The sequence below is a fragment of the Cnephaeus nilssonii genome, assembly GCF_951640355.1.
Source record: "Cnephaeus nilssonii genome assembly, chromosome: 9".
NCBI lineage: Eukaryota > Metazoa > Chordata > Mammalia > Chiroptera > Vespertilionidae > Cnephaeus > Cnephaeus nilssonii.
In genome coordinates, this window is record NC_137080.1 from 64,402,825 (window position 1) to 64,428,969 (window position 26,145).

General features: G+C 37.9%; 1 protein-coding gene across 4 annotated transcripts in view; it reads right to left on the reverse strand.

Moving 5' to 3' along the window:
* RIMS1 (regulating synaptic membrane exocytosis 1) overlaps positions 1–26,145 on the reverse strand; it is a gene marked incomplete at both ends in the record, with an annotated part of 410,367 nt that overhangs the window by 212,781 nt on the left and 171,441 nt on the right. For 2 of the 4 annotated variants that reach the window (XM_079780198.1, XM_079780196.1), the window contains 2 exons: positions 2,037–2,096; positions 4,735–4,948. In XM_079780198.1, the coding sequence (XP_079636324.1) occupies positions 2,037–2,096; positions 4,735–4,948 (274 nt within the window). Of the gene's footprint in view, positions 1–2,036; positions 2,097–4,734; positions 4,949–26,145 lie in introns of those variants that run through there. The other 2 variants (XM_079780197.1, XM_079780191.1) reach the window with 2 other exon arrangements.

Sequence of the window (26,145 nt, forward strand, 5' to 3'; positions counted from 1 at the left end):
CAATTTAAACCAGCTGGGAGGACTTTCAATGAAGTAAATGACCATAATTTTACCTATGAGAGTGTGCACTTGTATAAAATAATCCTCTATTATAAGCTATTACCTATGTCAAATGCAAGGTGATTCTTTATGAGAGCCACTTTATTTATATGCAAGTACACAATCTTCCAAGATATTGTTAGATTTGATTCAGGCTAAGGGTGGTTTTAAAATAAAACACTGCCATGATGTAAAATTTGTGATCAATAATACTTTGTGTTGGAGTTAATAAAAGGAAGAATTATGTTAGCTATGCTTAGATCAGATCATATACACTAGTATTGTAGTCACAATTATTCAGCAATTTAAAACTAAGTAGAATTCATTAATCTTATATTGATCAAGAAGGAGATTGCTTTAGAAAAGTGCCATTCTCTTCCCTTGCTACTCATACCAACACACACACACATACACACTCACACACACACACACACACACACACACACACACACACACCTGTAAATTATAATTTCTCTACCAGAAATGAAAGAGCTCAGAGAAATAAGGAAAGAATCACCAATCAAGTAATTTAATATTCAGTTATTTTCTTTAATACAGGTAAGACAAGAGCTGGTTTCAGTGTTCTTGGATGAGAAAGATAATTCATTGAACAGCCTCAAAAGGCTAAAAGCTTTTTAATTAAATTATGTCATATGACAAACTACTTAAAAATAAATGGTTGATATATGCATACTAATCAAGAGAAGAAAATAACTGAAAGTGATGGTATTTTACAGGTATTTCTTCCCTATTTTTAGCCTGAAAACCACAAAGTCCACTTAAACTCTCATTGCAATGTCAGTAACCATAATAAGCACAAATAACCTATCATTATGGGAAGTGTTGTCAAAGGGACAATGAGTCGGGCCAGCCCTGCAAGAATAGCTGAAGTCTTAACACCAAGTGCACATAACACCAGCATTATTATTTACTTAAACTTTTACTAGTTAAAGGAATTAAAAATTATGTGTTTTTGAAGTGGACTCATCCAAAATAATAATATTCATGACACCAAAGACATAACATTCTAATTATATTTTTTCTAATACAGTATATTTTACATTAAAATAAAAGCCCCCCCAAATGATCTCATGTACCACTACTGGTAAAGACAAACACATTTAGTGAAAACAAACTAGATAATTTTCAATCTGATTTCTTTTTCACAGAAAAACACTGCTGAACATATACTAGCATCAAATTTTAAAACACATTTAATGTTCAATTTAATGTCATGCTTGCTACTTATGCACAGCAGTACATCATTTAAACTTGGAAACAGTTGAACAAAGGCAGCTGAGTTGATATATTGAACCCCAAATACTCACTGTCTCAGTCTCATATTGGGAAATCAATGAGCTATGGAGAAATTGTAATTTATACCAAATGAAAGTGTATAGTGTACACTCAAAGGACAGGCTGGCTGAAGGTTCCACTTGGATCCTATCTTCCTGAGCATAGCCTCTGTGGTTTCTACAGCAGATAAGAGTTCAAAGTGACCTTTCATTCCCCTAGGGTGTGATTTCTATGCACGAGGGAGAAGAAAATGGTATAAAATGTGGTTTAATATGACAACTTTGCTACTTGTGTTCTATAGAAAAATCACTTTTTGGAGCTCTTGATTTAAATTACATCCATTCTCTTCACTAAGTCAGTTCATTCCATTCCTTCGCAGTAAAGTTTCAAATGACCTACCTCTGCATCTACTGAGCGCTAAGAGAGGTCAAGTCCCTTAGACTTTATTGCTCCTGACATCATCAAAACTCAGAGAGCTAAGAGGACATATAAGTTCATAATGGTTTAAATTATTAAATATCACCATTCCCATGAACAGAAACTACCTAAACTTTACCTATTAATATAAACTCTGTAATGTTCCTAGATATTCATTTTATTATTTTCCCCATGAGAACTGGGAATGAGCTCTTTCTAGCATATAATTTCTTTGTGAAATATAGTGATTAACAATACTAGGTGAAACATTCACTTAATAAAGTTCACAACATTATATAACAAATGATAGAAAAGAAATCATGGATTCTAACCACTTTGTCCTCCTTTGGGAAAGCATCCAAGGAAGCAGAGTAAAGAAAGAAGAAAGAGAGGAAGAGAAAAACAAAAATAAGGCATATATTAATAAATAGATTTTTAAGAAAAACAATTATATGTCACTCTTAAGTATTAAAATACAGGTATATTGAAAATTAAATGTTTACTCTTCCCTCCAAATAGTCACTGTTCAATCTTTCATTGAAAATGCATGTATATGGATCCTGCTATATGATAGATACAAAAGTTGGGCACTATAATTTCTAAAATTTTTAGAAATTGGATTATGAAATATACATTTAAAACATTCTTCAGAAAGAAAGCTTAATTCACTAGCATAGTCTACCTATTATTAAAAGATACATTAAAATGTGTGAATAATTTTATCAAATTTGTATTAAAATATTTATAGTTACAAATTGAAAAAATCTAAGAATGGGAAATGCTTGTAATAAGTAAAAATTACTTTGTTTTAACCATAAATTATTCCACAAGCAATATTTATTTGAAATACACATTTCAACAGTTAACTATCATACAAAAAATAATGTTTTATATTTTTTGTCTTATGTTCAAAATTAAATAGTTTAAGTTTTGTGTTATTTTTTTTTTAATTTTGTTCTTTTGGATATTTTTTCCAAAATTGGATTTGGTTTAGTAAAGATGGATGAACTACATTAGGAGTGTCTACTCCAAAGTATTCTCTCCTAGCTCAATTTTCTTTAAACACCGTTCCTTTTCAAAACATGAGTTTAGCCCTAATATTTTAATATATCAATTATTAACTATATTTATATTAGTTTGCCTCAAACTTACAATGGGATGTTAAACACATTCAGCCAGCATTAACACTCAGCCGATTAGCCCCCTAAAATGTCATTCCCAGGTCTGGTTTGTGAGAATTCATTCCAAAACAGTATGTTTAAGAATACTAAATAAAGGAAAATTAACAAATAGGTCTTGCACACTTTTTATGTGCCAGACAATATCTTAACCCAAGGTTGTTCTAGAAAGTCTTTAAGGTGGCATACAACTTTTAGAAGTAAAAAAGAAAACTTATGTGGCTATAAGAATAAAGCATAAAAATATGCATTTCATGAAGACCTAATTTTAACTATTTTAATTGAATTATCTTTCCAAAGCCACAAAGATAATAGTAGGCTCACGTTAAAGTATAATATCTATTTTACTGAATGCCTTAATTCTACTGGAAAATACTTTAGAATGCCCTACCTACTACTCAAATACACTCCCCAAAAATACAATGCTGATTGGGATGTTCAGTGCAATTTTAACAGTGATTTTCCAAATTAGGAAGATATCAAGAGTGCCTAAAGCACTCCTGTTATTTTTAAATATAACTTTGTATTAAGTTAAAGTCTATACATGATTAGATAATATGTGAAATTCTTTAAACTAGCAATGGGAATTATTTAGGTATATGATAATCTTCTTTAAATTTTATCTTTTTATTGAAAGTATTAATGATGTCCCCCTTTTTCTCCTATTGACCCCTTGTACCCCACCCCCTTTCCAGGCCTTCACCGCACTATTGTCTGTGATAATCTTAACTTCTACATTACATTGAAGGTCTGTATCAAAGAAAACTCATACAGACATCCCTATAAATAATTCTATTGTACTAATATTTGGAATATAATAAAGTACAACATTAAAACGTGTTCTAAACTAAATACTTATTATAATTAATCTAGTATTTCACAAATTATAATATTAAGTCCCTTATATTAACATCTTATTGCCTCAAAATTTTGAATATATTTAAAGTACTGGCATAATGGAAGAGTAGCTGTTATGTAAGGCAACTAAGGAAACTACATCAAGTGAGACTATATATCATAGAGAACAAATAAGTTTTTAAAAAGTACATTAAAAACGCTTTAACATACTCTTTAAAAATTTGAATAATTTCCATGAGATAAAATAAGCACTATATTTCTTTAACATGATATGAAATTACATTATATTTAATGTCATACAGTTTACTTTGCATTTTACCTTCATTCAATCTGAAACCAACGTTGCAGAAACTAAAGGAGCGTTTTGTTTTATTTTGTTTTTTACAAGAACTGGCCATAACTTTCAAGTTTTACAACTCATGATACTATATCTACGTTTACTGCATTCTTCAGGAAATAAATTTACTTTTAAAGATAAATCAGTTGATTCTGACTGGGAATAATTTATTAATATACAACATATAGCCCTGGCCGGTTTGGCTTGGTGGATAGAGCATCGGCCTGCGGACTAAAGGGTCCCAGGTTGGATTCCGGTCAAGGGCACGTGCCTGGGGTTGCGGGCTCCATCCCCAGTAGGGGGCAAGCAGGAGTCAGCTGACCTATGATTCTCTCTCCTTCTCCTTTCCTCTCTGAAATAAATAAAAACATATATATATATATTTTAAAAGATACAACATGTAGAAACTATCTTTTTATGAATTATTTTCATCACTACCACACTACTGTGAATCTTACGAAAAACAAGAAAACGAAATAGGGAGGGGCATATTCATGTGAACATTTATGCACACGTTTGCCCTCTAACACGCACGCTTTATTTCTGCTTGGGGAGCGTACAGATGGGTATCCACATTCAACATTTCTCTCATACCCCCAGAATACTCACGTTGTTCGACCGCAGAGACACGCGGCCTCCGCAGCGGGCACAGAATTTGGTGCGGCAGTAGGAGCAGAGGTGGCCGCACCCATCCGCAAACTTTGTTTTGTGACAGATGCCACAAGTCGGAGCATCGTCTTTGTGCTCGCCCTGGCAACGCCGTGCCTCTTCCCCTATTTTTCTCACTTGTTCCTTATAGCTTTCAAATTGTTGATGCAATCTCCTGGCGAAAGAGAGAATGGTAGCAAACTAAATAAATGATGGAAGACAATCCCTTCACAGCTCTTTGAGCTAAAGCAAAACATAGAAAGCAACTTACCCACTAATCTTAGCTACAAAGGTAAGAAATGCATTAGCATGTATTCTATTAGTCCCAATTTTACCTGCACTGAACCACACAGGTGTAAGTAGACTCTATAGAATCACTGTTTGTTCCCAACAGTGGAATTCATGTACCCGCTCCATGCCTCTGCCTCTTTTAGACAGGTGGCTTTCAAAGTATTTCAACTACGTCTCAACACCTTCCACTCCTGTGCGTATATAACCGAAGCAAAAGTTATGCAAAATACTCAGCCTAATAACTATATATGATGTTCTCTGGTGTTTTCTATCTTATTCTAAATTTAATACTGATTACTATCTTTCAGAAGTGTCACCGTAAATTGATTCCATAATCCATTATGTATGTATGATCCATACTTGAGGGGAAAAACCTTTAAACTATGTTGCTAGGCAATCTGTGTTCTACAACGTATCTTCTTTCCCCGCCTCTTCCTAGACACTGTGTATTTTGCTTCAAGTGTTTGATAAAATATACAGAATGATAGCTGACACGTTATATTTTAACGTGGCGGTTCTCCCAAGTCACATTGGATGTTCTAAACCACACCTTGTAAATATTCAGATTTTTACATGCCCCACATCTACAGTTAATATGATTCAAGTTCCCTCCCCTCCACACTGGTTCAAATCCCTCAATCTTAAATCGTTACAAGTAGAAACCATTAGCTGTTCTGTATAGAACATTAGGCTATCCAGTGACTCCGCAGTGAAAGGATGCCTTAGTTTTATGAATGAGAACAGAGAGAGTCATCCTAGGCCTAGCCAACAGTCATTGGCTATTACCCCAAAAGAGAAGCTCCTGGGAAGTGGCTAATCAAATGCATCTGTGTATCAGAGCTCCTTTGCTGGGTGTGAGTATCCCCTAGGACACAGAGCACACACATGCTCTTGTTCACTCAGGAAGTTAGCTTGACCCTCCACATCTAACATAACTGCGGGGAACTGGCACTCCCTGGAAGCAGAACCAAGTAAGTTTAGTCCAAGCACTGCACTTGAAGTACTGGGATTTCATTATGTTTTCCTTTTGACATCAATAGCTTTTGAGCAGAAATTTACTGATTACTTTTAAAATTCTGAAATACCTTTCCTGCTTCGCCCATTGACAGTTTTTGTCCTAGTTAAGTCCCATCATTAAAGCACATAAAGTACTTTAGAATCTGAAACCTTTTCAACTTAAAGACTAGTTAATTTCAGTTTATAGGAGGATATAGGGATATGTTATTTGATAAATGCAAGAATACTTGATCAATTTATTGAAGTTATTGGATACATTACATTAAAAAAAAGCATAGCACAGTAAAAAAGAACTGTGGGTATCTATTATTTAAAAAGTAACCATACAAAATAGCACTGAAAATCTTAAAACTTGTATTAAAGAAAATAATTATTAAGGAGTAGGAGTAAGAAAATACCTCAAACCAAAGAAACAGAAATAAATGCTAAGTGTAGAAGGAGTCCATGAATTAATATTTATTGTGAGAACCACCAAATCAAATCCACTTAAGAAAATACAAAAGAAAAAACAAAAAATAAATTTACAAACAAGGACTCAATATCCTGAAAAATTGTATTGCCACACATGCTGGGAAATATTTAAGAATACTTTTTAATTCGTGTTTGAGTTGGAAAGAAGGTATGGAGATCCTCGAAGGAGAACAATGAAACAGGAGCAGTCATTCAGAAAGGTAACACAGCTCTGACACAAACAGCTGCCCTAGCAACATGTACTGAGTCTCTGACCAAGAACATGTTTTAACTTTTGTACAAGTGACTGCAAACAAAAATTTAGTTATGTAGCCACCAAAAGTATCTGAAATAGAGCATACAATATCCAAACTAGAAGAGGGAAAAACATGGAATGAGAAAAAAAGCATTCCAAAGAAGACAAGAAATTGAAACAAACAAACATGTACAAAGCAGGACAATTAGAAGCGATGGTATGCGATGGCAGACACAATCCAGCACATCAGGAACCACAGTGACTACAGCATCATTGAAACACAGAAGTCATCACATTAGATTTTTCAAAATTTATTTTTATTGTTGAAAGTATTACAGATGTTACCCATTTTCCCCCCATTGCCCCTCTCCACCTGGTTCCCACCTCACCCCAGGCCTTTACCAAGCTATTGTCTGTATCCATGGACTATGCATATACGCACATAAGTTCTTCGGTTAATCTCTTTCAGGCCCCCTGCCCCTTCCTTCTGAAATTTGTCAGTCTGTTCCTTGCTTCCATGTCTCTGGACCTATTTTGCTCATCAGTTTATTTTGTTCGTCAGTTTATTTTGTTCATTAGATTCCACATAAATGAGATCATATGGTATTTGTCTTTTTCTGGCAAGTGCTCATCAGTAGATGAATGGATAAAAAAGCTGTGGTATGTATACACTATGGAATACTATGCAGCTGTAATAAAGAAGGATCTTTTACCATTTGAGATAGCATGAATGGACCAGGAGATTATAAGCAAAATAAGCCAGTCAGAGAAAGACAAATACTATATCACATTAGATTTTTAAAAATCAGTTAAATAAGGTTTAGAGGAGCTATAACCAAACTATATAGGCACAGAATGTTTGAAATAAGTGGTTGAAAAAATATATCCCAGGGAAATATTAACAAGAACAATACCAAACATACATTATTTAAGGCAAAAGCTTTACTATAAAGAGGTTAAACTACTATTTAAAAAGTCTTAATTTCATGTTGTACATGACAATTCTAAACTTGAGTGCACATAATAACATACAAAGTAAAAAAAAAAGATAAAACCACTAGGACAGAGAAATCCATCTTCATTGTAGGATATTTTACTCACTTCTCTCTCTGTAATCAAAAGACCAGACATATAAAAAATAAATAATGATAGAGGAGAGTTGAACAACACAATCAACAAATTTAGATATGTACATATCTTCCCAGGAGACTAAACTTGTTAAACTTGATGAGTTCTATATTTATTGTACTCCCAAGGGAGAATACATATTGTTTTCATGCTGATATGAAATTTTTCCAAGCCTAAGCTTCAAAAGTACTAGAAATATTTTATTTCTTAAGCTGAATGATGGATGCATGAGGTATGCTTTATTCTTTTCTTTGTCCTCTTTGTATGTATGAAACATTTCATATTAAAAAGAAAAAATGCAGTTCTATCTCATCAAATATCACTAACAAATAAGTGCCATAAGAATTGAACAAAATGTGACATTATTATGTGTAAAATAAAGTTGACCACTTATGCCATCTAATTAATTTTAAGAGGATCTGCATATGTTTAAACAAATAATAACTGTATGAAGAAGATAATCTTATTATTCCCATTTTACTTTTTGTCCTAGGCTTGCTTTTCCTTTCTATCTGAATATATTATTTTAAATTCACATTCTTCAGACCTTACATTGAGTTCACATAAAGTATGACAATAAATATGGATTTAACATGAAAATAAAAGGTTTTCTGGACTCAGGAAAGTGTTATTTGTCAGATAATGCCAATTTTTGGTCATGGCTAATGAACAAGAGCTGACCATGGAAAAGCAAAAGTTATGCAGATGAACTCATGCCATGAAACTTCTGTAGAGCAGGGACTTGCCTCCTGCTCACTCACGAGAGGCATATCTCGTTTTACTGTGCTTCTCAATATTGCATTGTTTACAAATTGACGGTTTGTGGTAATCTTGCATCCGGCTATCAGCACCATTTTTTTTTCAACAGCATTTGCTCACTCTGTGTCACATTTTAGTAATTTTTGCAATATTTCAGACTTTTTCATCATTTTTATTTTTGTTATGGTGATCTGTGATTAGTGACCTTTGATGTTATTGTTGTAATTGCTTTAGGGTACCACCAACCATGCCCATATCAGACAGTGAACTTAATTGTTAAATGTTGTGTGTGTTCCACCTACTGGCCATTCCCCCATCTCTCTCCCTCTCCTCAGGCCTCCCTAAACTCTGAGTCACAACAATATTGAAATTTGGCCAATAATAACCCTACGATGGCCTCTAAGTGTTCCAGTGAAGGAATAATCACATGTCTCTCTTTAAATCAAAAGCTAAAAAAATAATAAGCTTAGGAAAAAAAAACGCATGCCAAAAGACAAAACTGGCTGAAGGCTAGGCCTGGTGTGCCAAACAGTTAGCCAAGTTGTATATGCAAAAGGAAAGTTCTTGAAGGAAATTAAAAGTGCTGCTCCAGTGAACACAGAAATGATAAGAAAGCATAGCAGCCTTATTGCTGATATGGAGAAAGTTTTTGGTGGTCTAGATAGTAGATCAAACCAGCCACAACATTTCCTTAACCCAAAGCCTAATCCAGAGCAAGGCCCTAACTCTTCTATGACGGCTGAGAGAGCAGAGGTTGGTTCATGAGGTTTAAGGAAAGAGCATCTCTGACACATAAAAGTGCAAGGTGAAGCAGCAAGTGCTGATGTAGATGCTGCAGCAAGTTATCCAGCGAGGATAATTAATGAAGGTGGCTACACTTCATTAATCCTGGAAGAGTTGCTTCTTACGGATGAGCAGAGAAAATGGTTTCTAGAGATAGAATCGACTCCTGGTGAAGATGCTGGGAAGAGTGTTGAAATAATAACAAAGGACGTAGAATATTACACAAGCTTAGTTGATAAAGCAGTCACAAGGTTTGGGGGATTGACTCCAATTTTGAAAGAAGTTCTACGGTGGGTAAAATGCTATGAAACAACATCACATGCTACAGAGAATTCATCTGTGAAAGGGAGAGTCAATAGATGTGGCAAACTTCGTTGTGGTCTTATTTCAAGAAATTGTTGCCCTAACTGGTTCAGCTCAGTGGATAGAGCGTCTGCCTGCGGACTCAAGGGTCCCGGGTTCGATTCTGGTCAAGGGCATGTACCTTGGTTGTGGGCACATACACAGTACGGAGTGTGCAGGAGGCAGCTGATCGATGTTTCTCTCTCATCGATGTTTCTAACTCTCTATCCCTCTCCCTTCCTCTCTGTAAAAAATCAATAAAATATATTTAAAAAAAAGAAATTGTTATAGCCCCCCTAGCCCTTGGCAACACCACCTTGATCAGCAGCAGCCATCAACATCAAGGGAAGACCCTCCACCAGCAAGATGGACTTGCAGAAGGCTCAGATAAGTGTTAGCATTTCTTAGCAATAAATTATTTTTAAATTAAGGCATGTACATTTTTTAGACATAATGCTATTGCACACTTAGACTACAGTATAGTGTAAACATAACTTTTATATACACTGGGAAACCCCAAAATTCACGTAACTCATTGAAATATTTGCTTCATTAAGGGAGGTCTGGAAATTAACCCCAAACGTCTCTGAGGTATGCCTGAAATAACTTCCATTAATTTTCAACTCCTAAGCACGATTTACTGCCAAATTCTCTTTTCTCAAGCCACTATGTCCTCCTGAAAGACTCAAAATTCTTTCTTGATGATTTGTGAACACAGTGCTGGTTTCCTGAGTGCAGGTACAGCTCAGCCTGTGGGGTCTCCTGAGCTGAGAGAGATGGGCAGGCAGCAGTAGATCCTTCTCCATTAGGCCACAACAGGACAGTTTGTAAGATGAGGTTTCCAGATTTGAGTTATGAGGGTGAGGTCTCTAGATTCTCACTTTCTATATGGAACAAACATCTTAGAGGGGTGTTCTCTTCCAGTCTTCTGAAAGTGTGAGAAAAATCCAGCCCACAGAGTGGCTCCTATGTATGACAGGCACTGGGGACAGTGTTCTCCTCCCAGAGGGATGTACCCGTGGCAGCTCTTTGCCAAGAGTTTTACCTCACAATTCACGAAGCCATTCACACAGCCATCACTCCAAACTCTACCAGGATTCACATCCTCCCTACGCCAGGCCTTGGTGGCCTGCAGCCATTTGTACCTTCCTCTCACAGGTAGTTAAAGTTCCTTCCTGGTTTTGGCAATAGGCCATGTTGATACTACTGGTTTGGACATCACAGAAGGGCATAAAATGAGAGAAGAAAGACTATGCTGTTTACCAACCCAGAACTCTCTGACATCTTCAAATCTTCACAGGCTTCTTCCTCTGCTTACCGATAGGACTCCCTTCCTTCCTCTGCACTGAAAGAACAAGTCCAACCCAAGTCCCTGCCAACCTGTCGGACTCATTTCCCAGCGTGCTCCTTTTTTATTTAGCAGCAGGCATTACAAAAAAGAAAGGAGAAAGGGAAAAAGGGAGAAAGGGAGGAAGGGGGATGGGGAGGGAAGAAGGAGCCACAGTCATTACTCTACTTCCTGAAAATCTACTTGCTCTGTAACCTTTTGCAATGCTGTACTGAGCTGTCTCTTAAAATCCAACCTTAATACCCTTTTTTCAATTTGTATTCTCCTTACATTACTCTGCTATCTCACACTGTCAAGATGTTGTCCTCACAATAAAATGTGCCTTTGGAATCAGGATACTGGTAGTGAAACCATAAACGGCATATTTATTTTTTTGTATCTGATGTTCTAATGCTTTAATCCATATCAAATATGTGACAGTGTTCTATTATGAATAATAAATGGAAATGCATATTTTATTACATGTTATTACAGTAAATGCAGGACTGCAAGTGTAAAATCTTTTTGTGAAATTTATGTGTACATCTCAATTTTAGAATTAACAATATATTATTATTGATTAGGTAGGTTGACAAAATATATGATCACAAATCTGATTTAAATGATCTACACAGGAAATGCAGAGTGTTATAAAATATGCAATGCTTTTAAAAGGGAATCAGTGATATAGACACCTTGGTTTTATCCCTGGGTGTTTTCCATTGTTTCACTATGCAATAATCATTGCATGACTTTAACATCTGTGCACTCAACTCAAGAAACTCCAAGATTCCAAATGTAGACAAGTTGGGTGATGAATTGCATACATTTGAAGAAAATAAAGATGAATACCTAAAAAGCTTTTTACCATCCTCTAAAAAACTAAATGTCATTCTACAATGGAAAATAAATAATTTAAACAGGAAATTATTAATGACATTCTTACCAATTAATAAGTATTTGCTGATCATTTATTATAAATAAGACACACAGAATGATGCTAAGTGACTGGTACTAGTGAATGGAGAGAAATCACTGTAATTGGCACAGCACCTCACGTATTTCTATTTTGTGTTTTTCCTTCCTCCATCTGCACAGTGACCAGGAGCTAGAAGAAGACAATCCACCTTTCTTCCTGGCTTTCCTTTGAGAAGTCTAGGCTAGACTTTCTAGGAGGAGGTTGGGGATGGGAGCTAGTGCTTTGAAGTTCCAAGAGCTTAATCAACAGGTGCTGAGGGAAATGAGAGCTTTTCCCACAATGAAGAGAGGGGCAGAGATCAGAGCAGTTGGCACATAACACCTTCAATGGGGAGAATTGCTTTGGGATGTGAATACAATGGCGGGAAGGCTTGGGTACTGAAAACCAGAGGCATGGCCTATGTGTCCCTTCCCAACCTTGGCAAAGAACCCATGGAACAGGGCACCAGAAGGGCCCATGAAGTTAGTGTCATGGAGACTGAAGCCAGGAGTGTTCTTCGGAGAATGTTGGGTAAGAGTCTCCAAAAGACCTAGAGGATGTCCAGGAGAGAACCCTGGTAACAGAAATGAAACCTTTTGCTAGCCTGATAGATTGGAGGCTTACTTTTAAAATTTTGACCTCACACTATTGACAAAAAAGCCACAGTAACCTCAACTCTAAAGCACTGCTCTTGACTCCAAGGAATATACAATACACTTAGGAAGTAGGTTATATGTAGACATTCGTTAGTAGTTTATGGCAATGTATACCAAGTGACAAGGAATGGAAGTACGTTGGTCAGTAAAGTAATAACTTTGGGTTAAGTGATCAGGTAGATTTCTTTCACTTAGTTGGTCAAAAAGATGTTCCTAAATAATTTAGAACTTGGGTTGTTCTCTGAAATAAAAATATGACACAGGTTAGTGTTAACAGAATAACTAAAGCAAACAAACAAGAAGGCATGCTAAGATAATAAAATCAATGTGAATGTTCTAATCTAAAACTTCTCAGAAATGGAGATTAAATCAAATTACCTTTTAAAGTCTGTAAATATCAGAATATAAGCATCCGGTTTATATGTTCTACTGAATGACAGCTCAATAATCAGAGATAAATGACTGTGAAGTAAAAACAAACATGCACTTACAATAAATGGTTTCTTGGGCCGCAAACACATGCCCCCTTTTTAATGAAACTGTCTCTTCTACTCTGTCACAGAGAGGAGCAGTAAAATTCTATTATGTTTCGTTTTAATGATAACTTCTTTTAATGATAATTGTAAATAGCGGCCCCTTGTACCAGAGCTGAGTTGAAAAGAATAAACATCACAGTCTTTTAAGCAAAAAGGTTAACTGATGGAACCTGGTGCTATAAAATTGTTGGAAGGAGAATAGGAACAGAGTCTTGGCGCGGTCTCTAGGAATGACATCCAAACAAAAGCACAAAACCAGCTACTCAAAGTTCTTCACTCAGGAAGCTGCAGAATCAGACAGCCCCTCTCCAAATGGCTGGTGCTAGAACCCCACCACCCAGTTGAGGGCTCTGATTTAGAAGCCACAACCAGAGCTACACTGAGCCTGCTGGAGAGACCAGCAGAATGGATGCCCTGTATGCTGCCGTGCCCCCTCCCCTCCCATTTAACTCAGTTTCAAGTCCTCTCATGGAAGTACATCCGACTGTTGGAACCTAAATCACAGCAGGGATTCTAGCTGCAAGAGAGTCTATAAAATTTAGACTTTAGATTTCTGGTGTCTTAATAATACTCTTTTAGAAGGATTCTGGAACAGACGTTGTGAAACCCTGTTTTCCACTTTAGCTACATACAATCCTCTGATTTATGTCAAATTTATCCTTAATTTCCTATTTCCACTGCACCTAAGGCAAGCGATATCTAAATCTAGGATTTCCCATTCATATATGACCTCTCTCTGAGGAGAGAACTCTACAGCAAGGTAAAATTTTAAAATGAAGGCATTTTTTTCCATACATCTTTTATCTCCCTTGATAAAAAAAAATAAACCTTCACTACGTAACTAAATTTTAATAATAAATGAAAAAAGTTTGATACTGCCTGTATGAAAATATGCTGAAAAAATATTACATATTTTAATCATCTGATATCCATCGTTGTTTAAAACAAAATTTTATCAATTACAGATAAGTACATATCAGTATTTTTTGTTCTAAAAATAATCATAGTAAGGGATAGGAAGGAGGAATGAATAGATAGAGCACAGAGGAGTTTTAGGATACTTAAGCTACCTTGTATTATACCATAATGGTGGATACATTGTCATTATATATTTGTCCAAATCCACACAATGTGCAACACCAAGAATGAACCCTAAAATAAACTATGGACTTTGTGTAATAATGATGTGTCCATGTAGGCTAATTAATTGTAACAAATGTACCACTCTTGGGAGATATTGATAATGGAAAAGGCTATGCATGTATGGGAGCAGAGAATATATGGGGCATTGCTGTACCTTCCTGACAATATTTCTGCGAATCTAAAACTGCTCTAAAAAACAGTCTCTAAAAAATTCAACCTCCAGATAAGTTTATAATATATATTATATACAGAATATATACTTTATTATAAACATTTCAGTCATACAGGCTTTTACCACATATATATGAGTCATTTTTAAAAATCACCACAGTTATTCCTGCAACAGAGAGGAATTGACAGGAGTGCTCCAGTCATGAAGACAGAAGAAAAACAGTCCAGAGACGGAAGACGCTGACGATGCCTTGCCATATTAGAAGTCAGCAGCTGTGCGTCACTGCAGGTTGCCCAGGACCAAACCAGAGAGGGTCGGACCTGCATTACCACCATTTGTCCACCATCCAGAACTGAAATATCATTGCTGTTATGTACACATAAGGAACTGTTGGACATAGAATTTGGGACTCAAAAGAACTGTTGGCCCAGAAAGAAACTCACTACAGACTGATTCATTTGCCTCTCAGCATAACCATTATTGCTTGTCTCATTTTTGGTTCTTATAAGTGAATTTCTAGTATCACATGAGCTCACTCATCTAGGGGAAATGATGAACAACATAGACTGATGAACAAGAACAGCATCGATCAGACTGTCAGACCTCAGAGGGAAAGTAGGGGAGGGTGGGGATAAGGGAGATAGATCAACCAAAGGACTTGTGTGCTTGCATATGAGCCTAACCAGTGATCACGGACAACAGGGGGTGGGGGTATGCGTGGGGAGGGGTTTGGGATGGGAATTGGGGGGATGAGGAAAAATATGTGATACCTTAATCAATAAAGTAATTTAAAGAAATAAAAAAATAAAATAAAAATCACCACAGTTAAAAAAATTATTTTTCAGTTTGTGTTTAAAACCATATTTAGACTTTAGTTTAAAAGGAGTGTATTTTTACTTACTAAAAATGTCCAGCAGATGGCACTAAAGATTTTTATTTTTACATTTAATTCCTTCAGAGTTATTTAAACAATTTTTCTTCAATGTGTTAAAGAAAATTAATGCGATCAGCAGGAGGTGTAATTTATTAGGAAAAAAATGTGTTTTCAGAGGTGGCTGAAAAAGAACAAAAGAAAAAATTATAAAGTGCTGCAATTTCTGCTTTTTTTGTGTGTGTGTAGGACCCTCATTCTAAATGCCCTTTAAAAATTATATGTTATGGGTTTTGTTGTATATTTTCTTTCCTTTTTCTGTCCTCCATTCGGCAGTGTTAAAAATGTAGTTCATCCAATCAGCATCCCACAGTGTTCTGAAAGCACTGAGCGGTGACACTCAGGAAAACTAAGAGCATAACTGGTGATTAGCTATTAGTGTTTTAGAGCCTGTTACTTCAGTCAAGCATTTATTTTTTATTCCGTTTTCAGTTTACCATAGGAGGCCACTCCTGAGTAAGCACTAAATGAAGACACCTCAGGCCACGGAGGCCCTCGGGCACACATTTACGATTTTGCTTCCCTTCATCTCCCACGTTTTGTGTGGTGGGGCCTAGAAATATTGTTTCTAGATGATGGAACAATATCATTGCTTCCTAATATCTGAGACAGACCAGAGGTCTCCAATCAAAAATCTGGCATGAGAGGGAGTCATTTTAATACTTTGACAAACAGGTTATCTCATTTCCAGCACAGTTCAAGAGAAGAATATCAAGTGAAAGAAAGAGAAACTGTTAAGTAGTATATTAACTAGGAATAAAATTTTAGAAAGTAAAGCCAGTTTTTAAGAAAACAATCTAACAAGTAATGTTGGTGCCTGCCATCCACATGATAAATATGTAATTCATTAATATTAAACAGGTCTAATAGATTCCATGTGAACTTTTCCAAAATGTGGCCTTTGATTGTGCTAGTCTGCCTAATACATAGAGGGGGAACTCCATGTGTTGGCAATTTTGAAGAAGGAGGTATCTACACATATGATCAAGCCAATGTTCGGTAATCAGTTCATGCCTGCACCTTCTGGAATGCCCAACATACTCTAAATCTTGTCTTTGCTGTTTTTTTAACTATTTTCACTGGATTTGCTATGTTTTATTACTATAAGGAGAGAAAAAAAAGAAACCGACCTCACTCTGATACTTTTGGAAGGTATCCTATCTGATAAAAGAGTAATATGCAGATTGACCATCACTCCAACACACAAGATGGCTGCCCCCATGTGGTCAAAGATCCTGCCCCCATGTGGACATGGCCACCACAAGATGGCCAGCAGGGGAAGGCAGTTGGGAGGGACCAGGCCTGCAAGGGAGGGCAGTTGGGGGCAATCAAGCCTGCAGGGGAGGGCAGTTAGGGGTGACCAGGCTGGCAGAGGAGGGAAGTTGGGGGTGACCGGGCCTGCAGGGAAGGGCAGTTGGGGGGGCCCAGGCCGGCAGGGGAGAGCAGTTGGGGAGGACCAGGCCTGTAGGGGAGGGCAGTTAGGGGTGACCAGGCCTGCAGGGAAGGGCAGTTAGGGGTGACCAGGCCTGAAGGGGAGGGCAGTTAGGGACAAACAGGCTGGCAGGGGAACAGTTAGGCATCAATCAGGCTGGCAGGGGAGTGGTTAGGGGGTGATCAGGCTGGCAGGCAGAAGCGGTTAGGGGCAATCAGGAAGGCAGGCAGGCGAGCAGTTGGGAGCCAGCAGTCCTGGATTGTGAGAGGGATGTCCGACTGCCCGTTTAGGCCCGATCCCACTGGGATCGGGCCTAAACGGGCAGTCGGACATCCCTTGAGGGGTCCCAGATTGGAGAGGGTGCAGGCTGGACTGAAGGACATCCTCCCCACTCCCCATGCACGAATTTCGTGCACCGGGCCTCTAGTCTATATAATAAAAGGCTCAGCGACCATTACGGTGGAATGACCAGAATGACTGGTCGCTATGATGCACACTGACCACCAGGGGGCAGACGCTCAATGCAGGAGCTGCCCCCTGGTGGTCAGTGTGTTCCCACAGGGAGAGCACGCTCAGCCAGAAGCTGGGCTCACGGCTGGTGAGCATAACAGCAGTGGTGGGAGCCTCTCCCGCTTCTGTGGCAGCGCTCAGGAGCAGGGAGCCAAGCGGTAAGGAGCAGTGAGCAGGTGGGTGGTAAGGAGCAAGGGGTCCCGGACTGCAAGAGGGTGCAGGCTGGGCTGAGGAACCCCCAGTGTACAAATTTCATGCACCGGGCCTCCAGTTAAATATAATAGGTTAGGCACAAGTCTTAGGTTAGCCAGCTCAGAATCAAATCTGGTTATATTTCTTGCTTCATAACCATAAAGAAATTATTTAAACTCTCTATTCCTCAGTTTCCTCATTTACAAACTGTTAATAATAGCAGCTACATAGGATTGTTGGGAGGGCTAATTGAGATAATCAATATAAAGTGCTTAGCACAGTGTCTAGCACATGGTTAAGAGCTCAATAAATGAGAGTTATTATTATTAAACATAGACATAGATAATACATGAAGGAAGAAAGTACTTTGCTTTTAAGTTCTGAGTACACTTAGCTGATAACTTTAGGATGGAGCTATAACTGGCAAGATTTCCTGGCATGTAGATATCATTCTGAATGACTTAGATCATCTATCAATACACTGCTAATCAGGGGCAAAAGTTCATCTGACAAGATGAAAGTCAGAGAGAAAGGTGAGCCACTAGTATAATTTGTTTTAGGATATAGCCAGTGGAAGGGGACACACATAATGCTGTCTGAAATTTTTTTCAGAATTTTTTTTTTTGCAGTCATTGCTAATTCACACAAACAGAAAAAAAAAGAAAGAAAGCAGTTTATAAAAATATGAATTTTTTAAAAAAAGAATATTATCATTAGGTTATTTTAAACTGAGAAATGTGATTGCCCAAATCACAGTTATTCCCAATGCTCTAAAACAGTGGATGAATGAATGATATATAGAGGACTTCTATCATGTCAAAATGTTGTTTTCCCTTTCACTTTTAATGTCTGATAAATTTATGCACACTGAATGTATTATTAGTGAATTAACCACATTTTACTGCTTAGTCTTTTGAATGATAACATATTATATGGGATGTGGTGGCTATGGTGGCTTTCAATGTCACTTGGAAAAAGAATCATTACCTTACATTTGTAAACTTTGATCAGAACAATTCATTTAGAATGTCAGTGGTCCCAGAAAGCTCTGTGAACTTTTGTTTCCCATTGAGCCACAAGGAGTAAATGACAGGTGCCCTAACTTCCAGATATCTAATAACTGTCTCCGTGGACAAATTCTACTGCTGGTCAATTTTAGTGCTTACCCATTCCAGTTACCAGGTTCTCCAATAACGCTTCCTGTGACATTTCTGTCTTACCTGGTCAGAGATTCTGTATCACCTATTTACCTCTAAAGAGAGGGCAATGAAACTATGTTAGCCCTACTTTGGATATACTAGTAGAAGGGTAATATATTACCCACTTCTTGTCCCCAGGAAGTGAGTGCACTATATTTCTTTGGTTTTGGATTCGATCCACGTGTGTACCAATACTTGAGACAACAGAGCCCAGGAGTTCTCAGGCTATGCTTCCTGGGTTCAAAATTTTCCTGGGCTCTTCCCTTTACTAACTGTGTGGCTTGGTAAGTTATTTAACCTTTTGCACTCAGATGTCGAGTGTGACTCGACACGGTTAGCATCGGTAGCAGCTCGTATGTCGAGCCACACTCCACACGTAGTTTCACTGCCGGGGGGATGGGGGATTTTTGTCTATTTTTCCAGTATCTTTTCTTGTTTTCATTAGCATGAAAGGATAAGTAAAATGTAAATGCCGTCTTAACTGATGCCAAAAAAAAAGAAAAAATGAAAAACCGATAACGCATGTGAAATTTATTAGGAAACTAGTACATGATCTTGTTGGAGAATTCAGAGATGGTACACTAACTTCCAGGGGTAGATTATTATCCACTAACTTAGAGCAACGTTTAGATGGAAAGCTCCATATAATCACACCTCACCCTTACAAAAAACACAAAGATTGTGTTGTTTGTTCTAACAGAAAAATCAAAGGAGGAAGAAGAGAGACAATTTATATTTGCGAAACATGTAAATGTAAACCAGGTCTTCATGTGGGTGAATGTTTCAAAAAATATCACACCATAAAAAATTATAGAGATTAAAATTACTCTTTGAATGTATCAATAATTTGAAATATAAAATATCCAAATAAATAAGTTTGTATGAAAAGAAACTCCAGTTTTTTATTCTACTGCCGCGCTTTGTAAAATCTGGGGTATTTAAAAAATTAAATCCCGAGTAGAATAAAGGAATCGAGAAAAAAGCAAGCGAGTGCAAAGGGTTAATACCCTAAGACCCCAATTCTTCCTCTGTAAAGTGAAGATGATAATGCCTACCTATTTACGGAGTTGTTGTTTTGAGGATTAAAATAGCTAATATATATATAAAGCATTTAGAGTGGTGTTAGTCAATTAGTAAGTACTTGTAAAATATTATCTATTTTTATAACACACAGAGAAAACACTGAATAAAACGAGATAAAGCATCTGTTTTTGTTCTGTGGCATCTAACATTATATAATAGGTTATGATATATAAGTAGAATCTAGAACAATGAAATAAAGTGTCTACGTTGAATTCAGATTTTTAAAAGCAGCACCAGCAAATAGCCTACTTTTAAAGCCTAAATTAAATTTCTGAGAAATAATAACTATATTCCATAAAGGGTTTTTCATTTTTTTAAAAAAAGCAGAGAAATACAAGCTTCCTGGATTTTACGTGCATGGTATACTGAATTAGTCAGCCATCATTAGGTACAGTATTTTCTAAGCCATTCTGGAGTGCATTTCAAGAAAAGTGACAAGATATAATTTCCTTTCATTATATTTGCTAATGGTGACATCTATGTTCATCCTTTAATTAAAATACATAGTTAATGTGCATTTAAGACCTCACTATCATCTAAATAATAGAACAGGTGTCGTAAATAACTTAAGTTCTTTTATACCCATGAAAGGGAGATCATAAAGCAGAGAATTCAAGTGGTTTGTAAATGCAGAAGCTAAAATTCCAGAGGATGTGAGAAGAATTTATACAAATGTATGTGTACTCTATAGCTCTTCCATGTGACCCAGAAACTCTACTGCTATTTAATCAGCTCCAAACAACCTCTTCTACCTCCACCAGCTACAGCCTAGGAATAATCAAGTCTATTTTTAAAACAACATCTTATGTTATATTCAGATACTATAAGTGTGTCATAATCAACTTTCACTAATCACAGTGCACACAAAGCTAGAAATAGTCCTTTTTACATTTCATAATATTGCATTATCTATGAATAACTTTGAACAATATCAAGACACTCAATATGTTAACTACATTTAATTCAGCAGAATATACCAGAACCCTGGACAGAAAATCTAGCCATTTTTGTCACTGTAATGATCAAATTAGGAATTATCTAATTGTAGCTCAACAATCTGATCAATTTTGTACCAATCTGTCAAAAAGAGAATACTTTGCTATACTTCTCTTATGAGTAACACACTACTTTATACTCTGTTTTGTGGGGGGATATTTCTCTTGAGTATTTGCTTAACCTCCTCTGATAGATCATCTTAACCTTAAAACCTAAGACCTAGCCCTTCTTACCCAATTCAGTAACCTCTGTATGAAGCCCCATAGGATAGGCAATCAGTAAATATTTCGAGTTCAATTGAACTGGGAGCTTATTCAACAGGTGGCCCACGAAAGACACTGGCAGTCCTAAAGGCGAATCTACTCCTCCCCTTTCTCTTTATGTTTTATTTCCCTTTCTCTTTTTAAAGTTAAACCTAGTAGCATAATTGAAAACACTGTAGTTATGCAGAGCAATATTCATATTTTACCATCATCTGAGGATTTTGAATGCTAAGTAATGTTATTGTTACTACTGATGTCCCTGTTTTTTAAAGTATAAATGGGGGAATCAGGGAAGGCTTGACTGAGGTGGTGACATTTGAGTGAAGACCTGAAGGAGATGAGCAAGTCATGAAAAGCAGAGTTGAAAGTGGGAACATCAAGGGTGAAGGCCTGAGGTTGGAGCCTGCCTCGTGAGTCTAAGGAAAAGCCAATCATCTGGTGTGGCTGGGGAGGACTGAACAAGAGCAGAGCAGGGATGAGGGCAGGTTATGTAAGTCTCATAGGCCATGGTAAGTGTGTGGCTTTTCCTCTGGGTGAATGGGAAGCCACTAGAAAAGTATGAATGGAGGGATCAGATGACTGGACTTATATTTGCACAGGATCCCTCTGGCTCTCATGTTTGTAAAAGGAGACAGCAGGGATGGAAGCAGACACACCAGCCAGAAGGCCTAGCAAAAATCCAGGTTAGAGATGATGGACGTTTGGACCAGAGCTCAGACGGTAGAGGTGGTGGGAGGCATTCAGATGCTTCTGCCTTTTATGTTGCTTTAAACCTTCCCAGAGCGTGTGCAGGCAGGCATATTTTTATTGTCATGACCATAGCATAGTTTTTATTTTTTAAAACTGATTTCAAGCTACATCTTCTATTTTATGCTGTATATCTTTTCTCACCATCAAAGATGATTATTGCCAAATCACACCAAATGAGTGTTCAGCTTTCTCAGGCTGAGTGACACTAGGGAAAATTGTCTCTGAAGGAATTACCACATAATCAGAAGGAAATGCAGGAGTACAATGATTATTTTATCTCATAGTTAAAAATACCCAAATTCAGTCCTGGCCGGTGTGTGGCTCTGTTGTTTGGAGCATCGTCCTGTGTCCTGTGCACCAAAAGATTGAGGGTTAGATTCCCCGTCAGGGCACATATCTAGGTTTCAGGTTTGATCCCCAGTTTGGGCAATCAATCGGAAGGCAACCAATCGATGTTCTCTCTCACATCTGTGTTTCTCTCTCTCCCTCTTCCTCTCTCTCTCTCTCTCTCTCAAATCAATAAGCATATCCTCAGATTATAATTTAAAATAATAATAATAAATACCCAAAGTCATACCATGCTCTGTTGGCATCGTGGATGAAGTACCCACCTAGCACCTATCTAACTTCAGAAACCTGGCCATTACTGAAGCATCAAGATAAATCTGAACTGATACATTAAATCACTTAAAATTTATCAGAAATTTCATTTATTTATATGTCCTGTTACTAATGTACACCAAGTATAAATACACAGTCATCTCATGTTAAGGGAACCTATGTCAATAGTGTTCCTTCAGCCTTTTTTCATGTCTTCTTGCTCCAGTGCCAGGCTCCAGTGGTCACAACCTTTCTGTCCTTGGCACAAATGAGAGATGGTTATTAGGATGCATATCTGTGAGGGAACAAAAACAGCTTTAATTTTTAACATTTTTTAAAGAAAGTGTTTCTGTTTGCTTTTGTAATAGATTACAAAAATCTATTTATATCCCTTCGATATTTATAGAAACCCAAACTGTGATGTTCAGATCAAGTTAATTTCCTCAAACACATCAAATACTTTGGTATGTAGAGTGTGTGTGTTACGTTAGACCTTTTTAGATGATACAGGATATTGCAAAGCCTCGTGGTCTTTATTTTAATAGAAGTTCTCACTGAACAATGCTATAAATATAAATATGCTATAGAAGGAAGGAATGGGACATTGGTGCAGCTGCAAAGGAAATGCTTCTCTGAATAATGCCTTATAACAGCTTGGGTCTTATTTGTTTGTTTTGTATCCTTTGGGTTTTGTTTTGATTCTCCTAAGTCTAGGAGAAAGCTTCTAATTAATGGAGGTTCTCGGTAAAGAGTGGACTGAAGAAAACTCTCTACACAGGCACTGGGTAATCTAAACACATGTCTTTAGCCCAGCGCATAAGGGAAGACAAGGTCTCAGAAAAGCGACAGAGGCCTCTGCCTGGTGAGCTCTGGGCACAGCTGCCGCAGCCACCACCAGTTTTGTAAGGACAGGCTTCCTTGCCAACACAACAAGAAAGATTTGCACAGTAGAAGGGCAACCGACCAGAGAGACCATGCATGAGATAGTAGGGAATGGGAGTGGGAAGAAAGCGAGAGAAATAAAGAAGTCTCAGTGCGACGACGGGCAAAGAGAGAGGTAACGTTTCGTATTAATTACTCACATCTAAGACCTGGTGTGTACAATATGTCTCCGGCCTAAAAATAATTTAAACAGCCTGGCGAGGAGAGCCACTAATTTGTCTCTGTGCATATCCTGCTGTTCCCCTTTCTATAGGATCTGTGTAAAAAAGACATGTTAAGGGCTACTTTAAACATAGTATTTCAGCTTCACCAAGTGATCAGATTGTGTATATATATAAATAATCTTGGCTTTAAGGATACATGAGTTAGAGTTTTTAAAAGACGCCTTCCTAAACCCAGAGGTTTCTGGGTTTTGTTTTAGCTTTGAATACCCTCATAGTAAATAGAAGTGCAGGGTACGAGGCAAGGTTTTTGTAAATTCTATATAACTCTGCTATTATCTAAAGTGAGGCCAGCGTCCGCCTGTACACCAAAAGGTTGCGGGTTCAATCCCTGGTCTGGGCACGTACAGGAGGCAACTGATCAATGTTTCTCTCCGTCTCCCTTCCTCTCATTCTAAAATCAATAAAAAACATATCCTCGGGTGAGGATTTAAAAAATAATAATAAAGTGAAGCCATCCTCTTCCTTTCACACCAGCGTTAATAAGGGCCCAGAGAAGTGTTTCATCCAAGGCCCGAGGTTGGCATCTCCTGGGTAAGGGCATTACCACCAGATAAAATCCAGGGTTTGAACAAAGACTCTGCCAGCAACGTGCTGAGTGACCTTGTACAAGAGATTTAGTCCATCTGAGATTTATTCTCATCTGTAAAGTGAGGAAAATGATGGTTACCTTTTCGGACTGTAGGAAAGGTTGGCTAGTGCAATACCTGACACGGGTTTGACTCTAAGTTCTCTTTACTACTTTCCTCTTTCCCAACAGTGTAGTTTGCTGCTTATTCTGTACTCCCACCAGAAAGGGTAGGAGAGTGTAATGGGAAGACCATTTTCATTTCCTCTTGCTCCAGTGCTCACACACTCACATATGCTGCTCACATATTGGGGGACTTCAGACATAGCTCTTGGCACCTCTGAGCACCAAGATTCTCTGTCTTTATAGGAGTCATAAACTTTGATCACTCTGAGTCCTCATTTGTTAATTTTTAAATTCAACATACAAGGATTGAGCATCTACTACATTCTGGGTGCTGTTTAGGTGCTGGCGATACAAACACAAACATAGCTATTCAGAGAAAACTTGCATTTAATTAAGAGAGGCAAGTGTTAAAACACATCAGCAAAAGACCATAGAGTAGAGCAATATCAAGTAACATTATGGGCTAGGATAACTAATAAAAGAGGCTAAAGAATACAGAGAGTCACAGGCAGGACCAGAGCATGGTTACATAGATGGGATGGTCAGGGCAGACTGGTAGGGAGTAGAGTCCAGAAGGATGTGGGGAAAGATGCCTGCCTGCCTGAGGAGGTAGATTCCAGATAGACTGGGAGCATGGGGTGCAAATGTCAGGCAGGAAAGAGCTTGGGTTAGGGCACTCTGAGCAGAATGGGGGAGGGACTGAAAACAGGGTCCCAGTCAAATGATGTCAAAAGGACTTCATACCCATGGAGTGGGCTGCCAATTTTCTTCTAAGTTAGATGGGAGGTCACTGCAGGGTTTTGAGTGAAAGGCTGATACGATGAGGCTGAGAACTAAAAGGATCCCTCTGTTTATTGTGTGGAGAACAGGCAGTGCAGGAGAGAAGGGCAAGCTACATGATCCTTTGAAAGGGTGCCTGTGGTGAGGGTGGCAAAGAGAAGTCTAATTGAGGATTTTTTTAAGGCCATCACACTAATGTAAACTATCATTTTAGCAAGCCTCTGGAGCATACTCCATGTTTAACCACTTCCTAGTTCGGTGACATTAAGCAGATTCCTTAAGGTCCTTAAACCTTTGGTGTTGGGGACTAAATGTTTATGTCCTCCCCAAATTCATATGTTGAAGCCCTAAATCTCAGTGTGATGGTATTTGGAGGTGGGACCTTTGGGAGGTAATTAGGTTCAGATGAGGTCATGAGGGTAGGGCTCTCACGGTGGGATTCTTGTTCTCACAAGAAGAGGGAGAGATCCCTAGCCAGTTTGGCTCAGTGGATAGAGCATCAGCCTGCAGACTGAAGGGTCCCAGGTTCGATTCCAGTCAAGGGCATGTACCTTGGTTGCGGGCACATCCCCAGTAGGAGGTGTGCAGGAGGCAGCTGATTGATGTTTCTCTTTCATCAATGTTTCTAATTCTCTATCCCTCTCCTTTCCTCTCTGTAAAAAATCAATTTTATATATGGAGAGAAATCAGAGGTCGTGATCTCTCTGCCCTGAAGACACAGTGAGAAGGCTGTCATGGACAGGCCAGGAAGAGGCCCTTATGGGGGAACCAAACAGCCAGCACCTTGATCTTGGACTTTGGGGTTCAAGAACTGTGACAGATAAATTCCTGTTACTCAAGCCACTAGGTCTATGGTATTTTGTTCTGGAAGCTTGAGCTGACTAATACACTGAGTTTCCTCAACTGTAAAATCTGAGCAACAATTTTGTCTATTCCATAGTATTGTTAGACTGAAATGAGA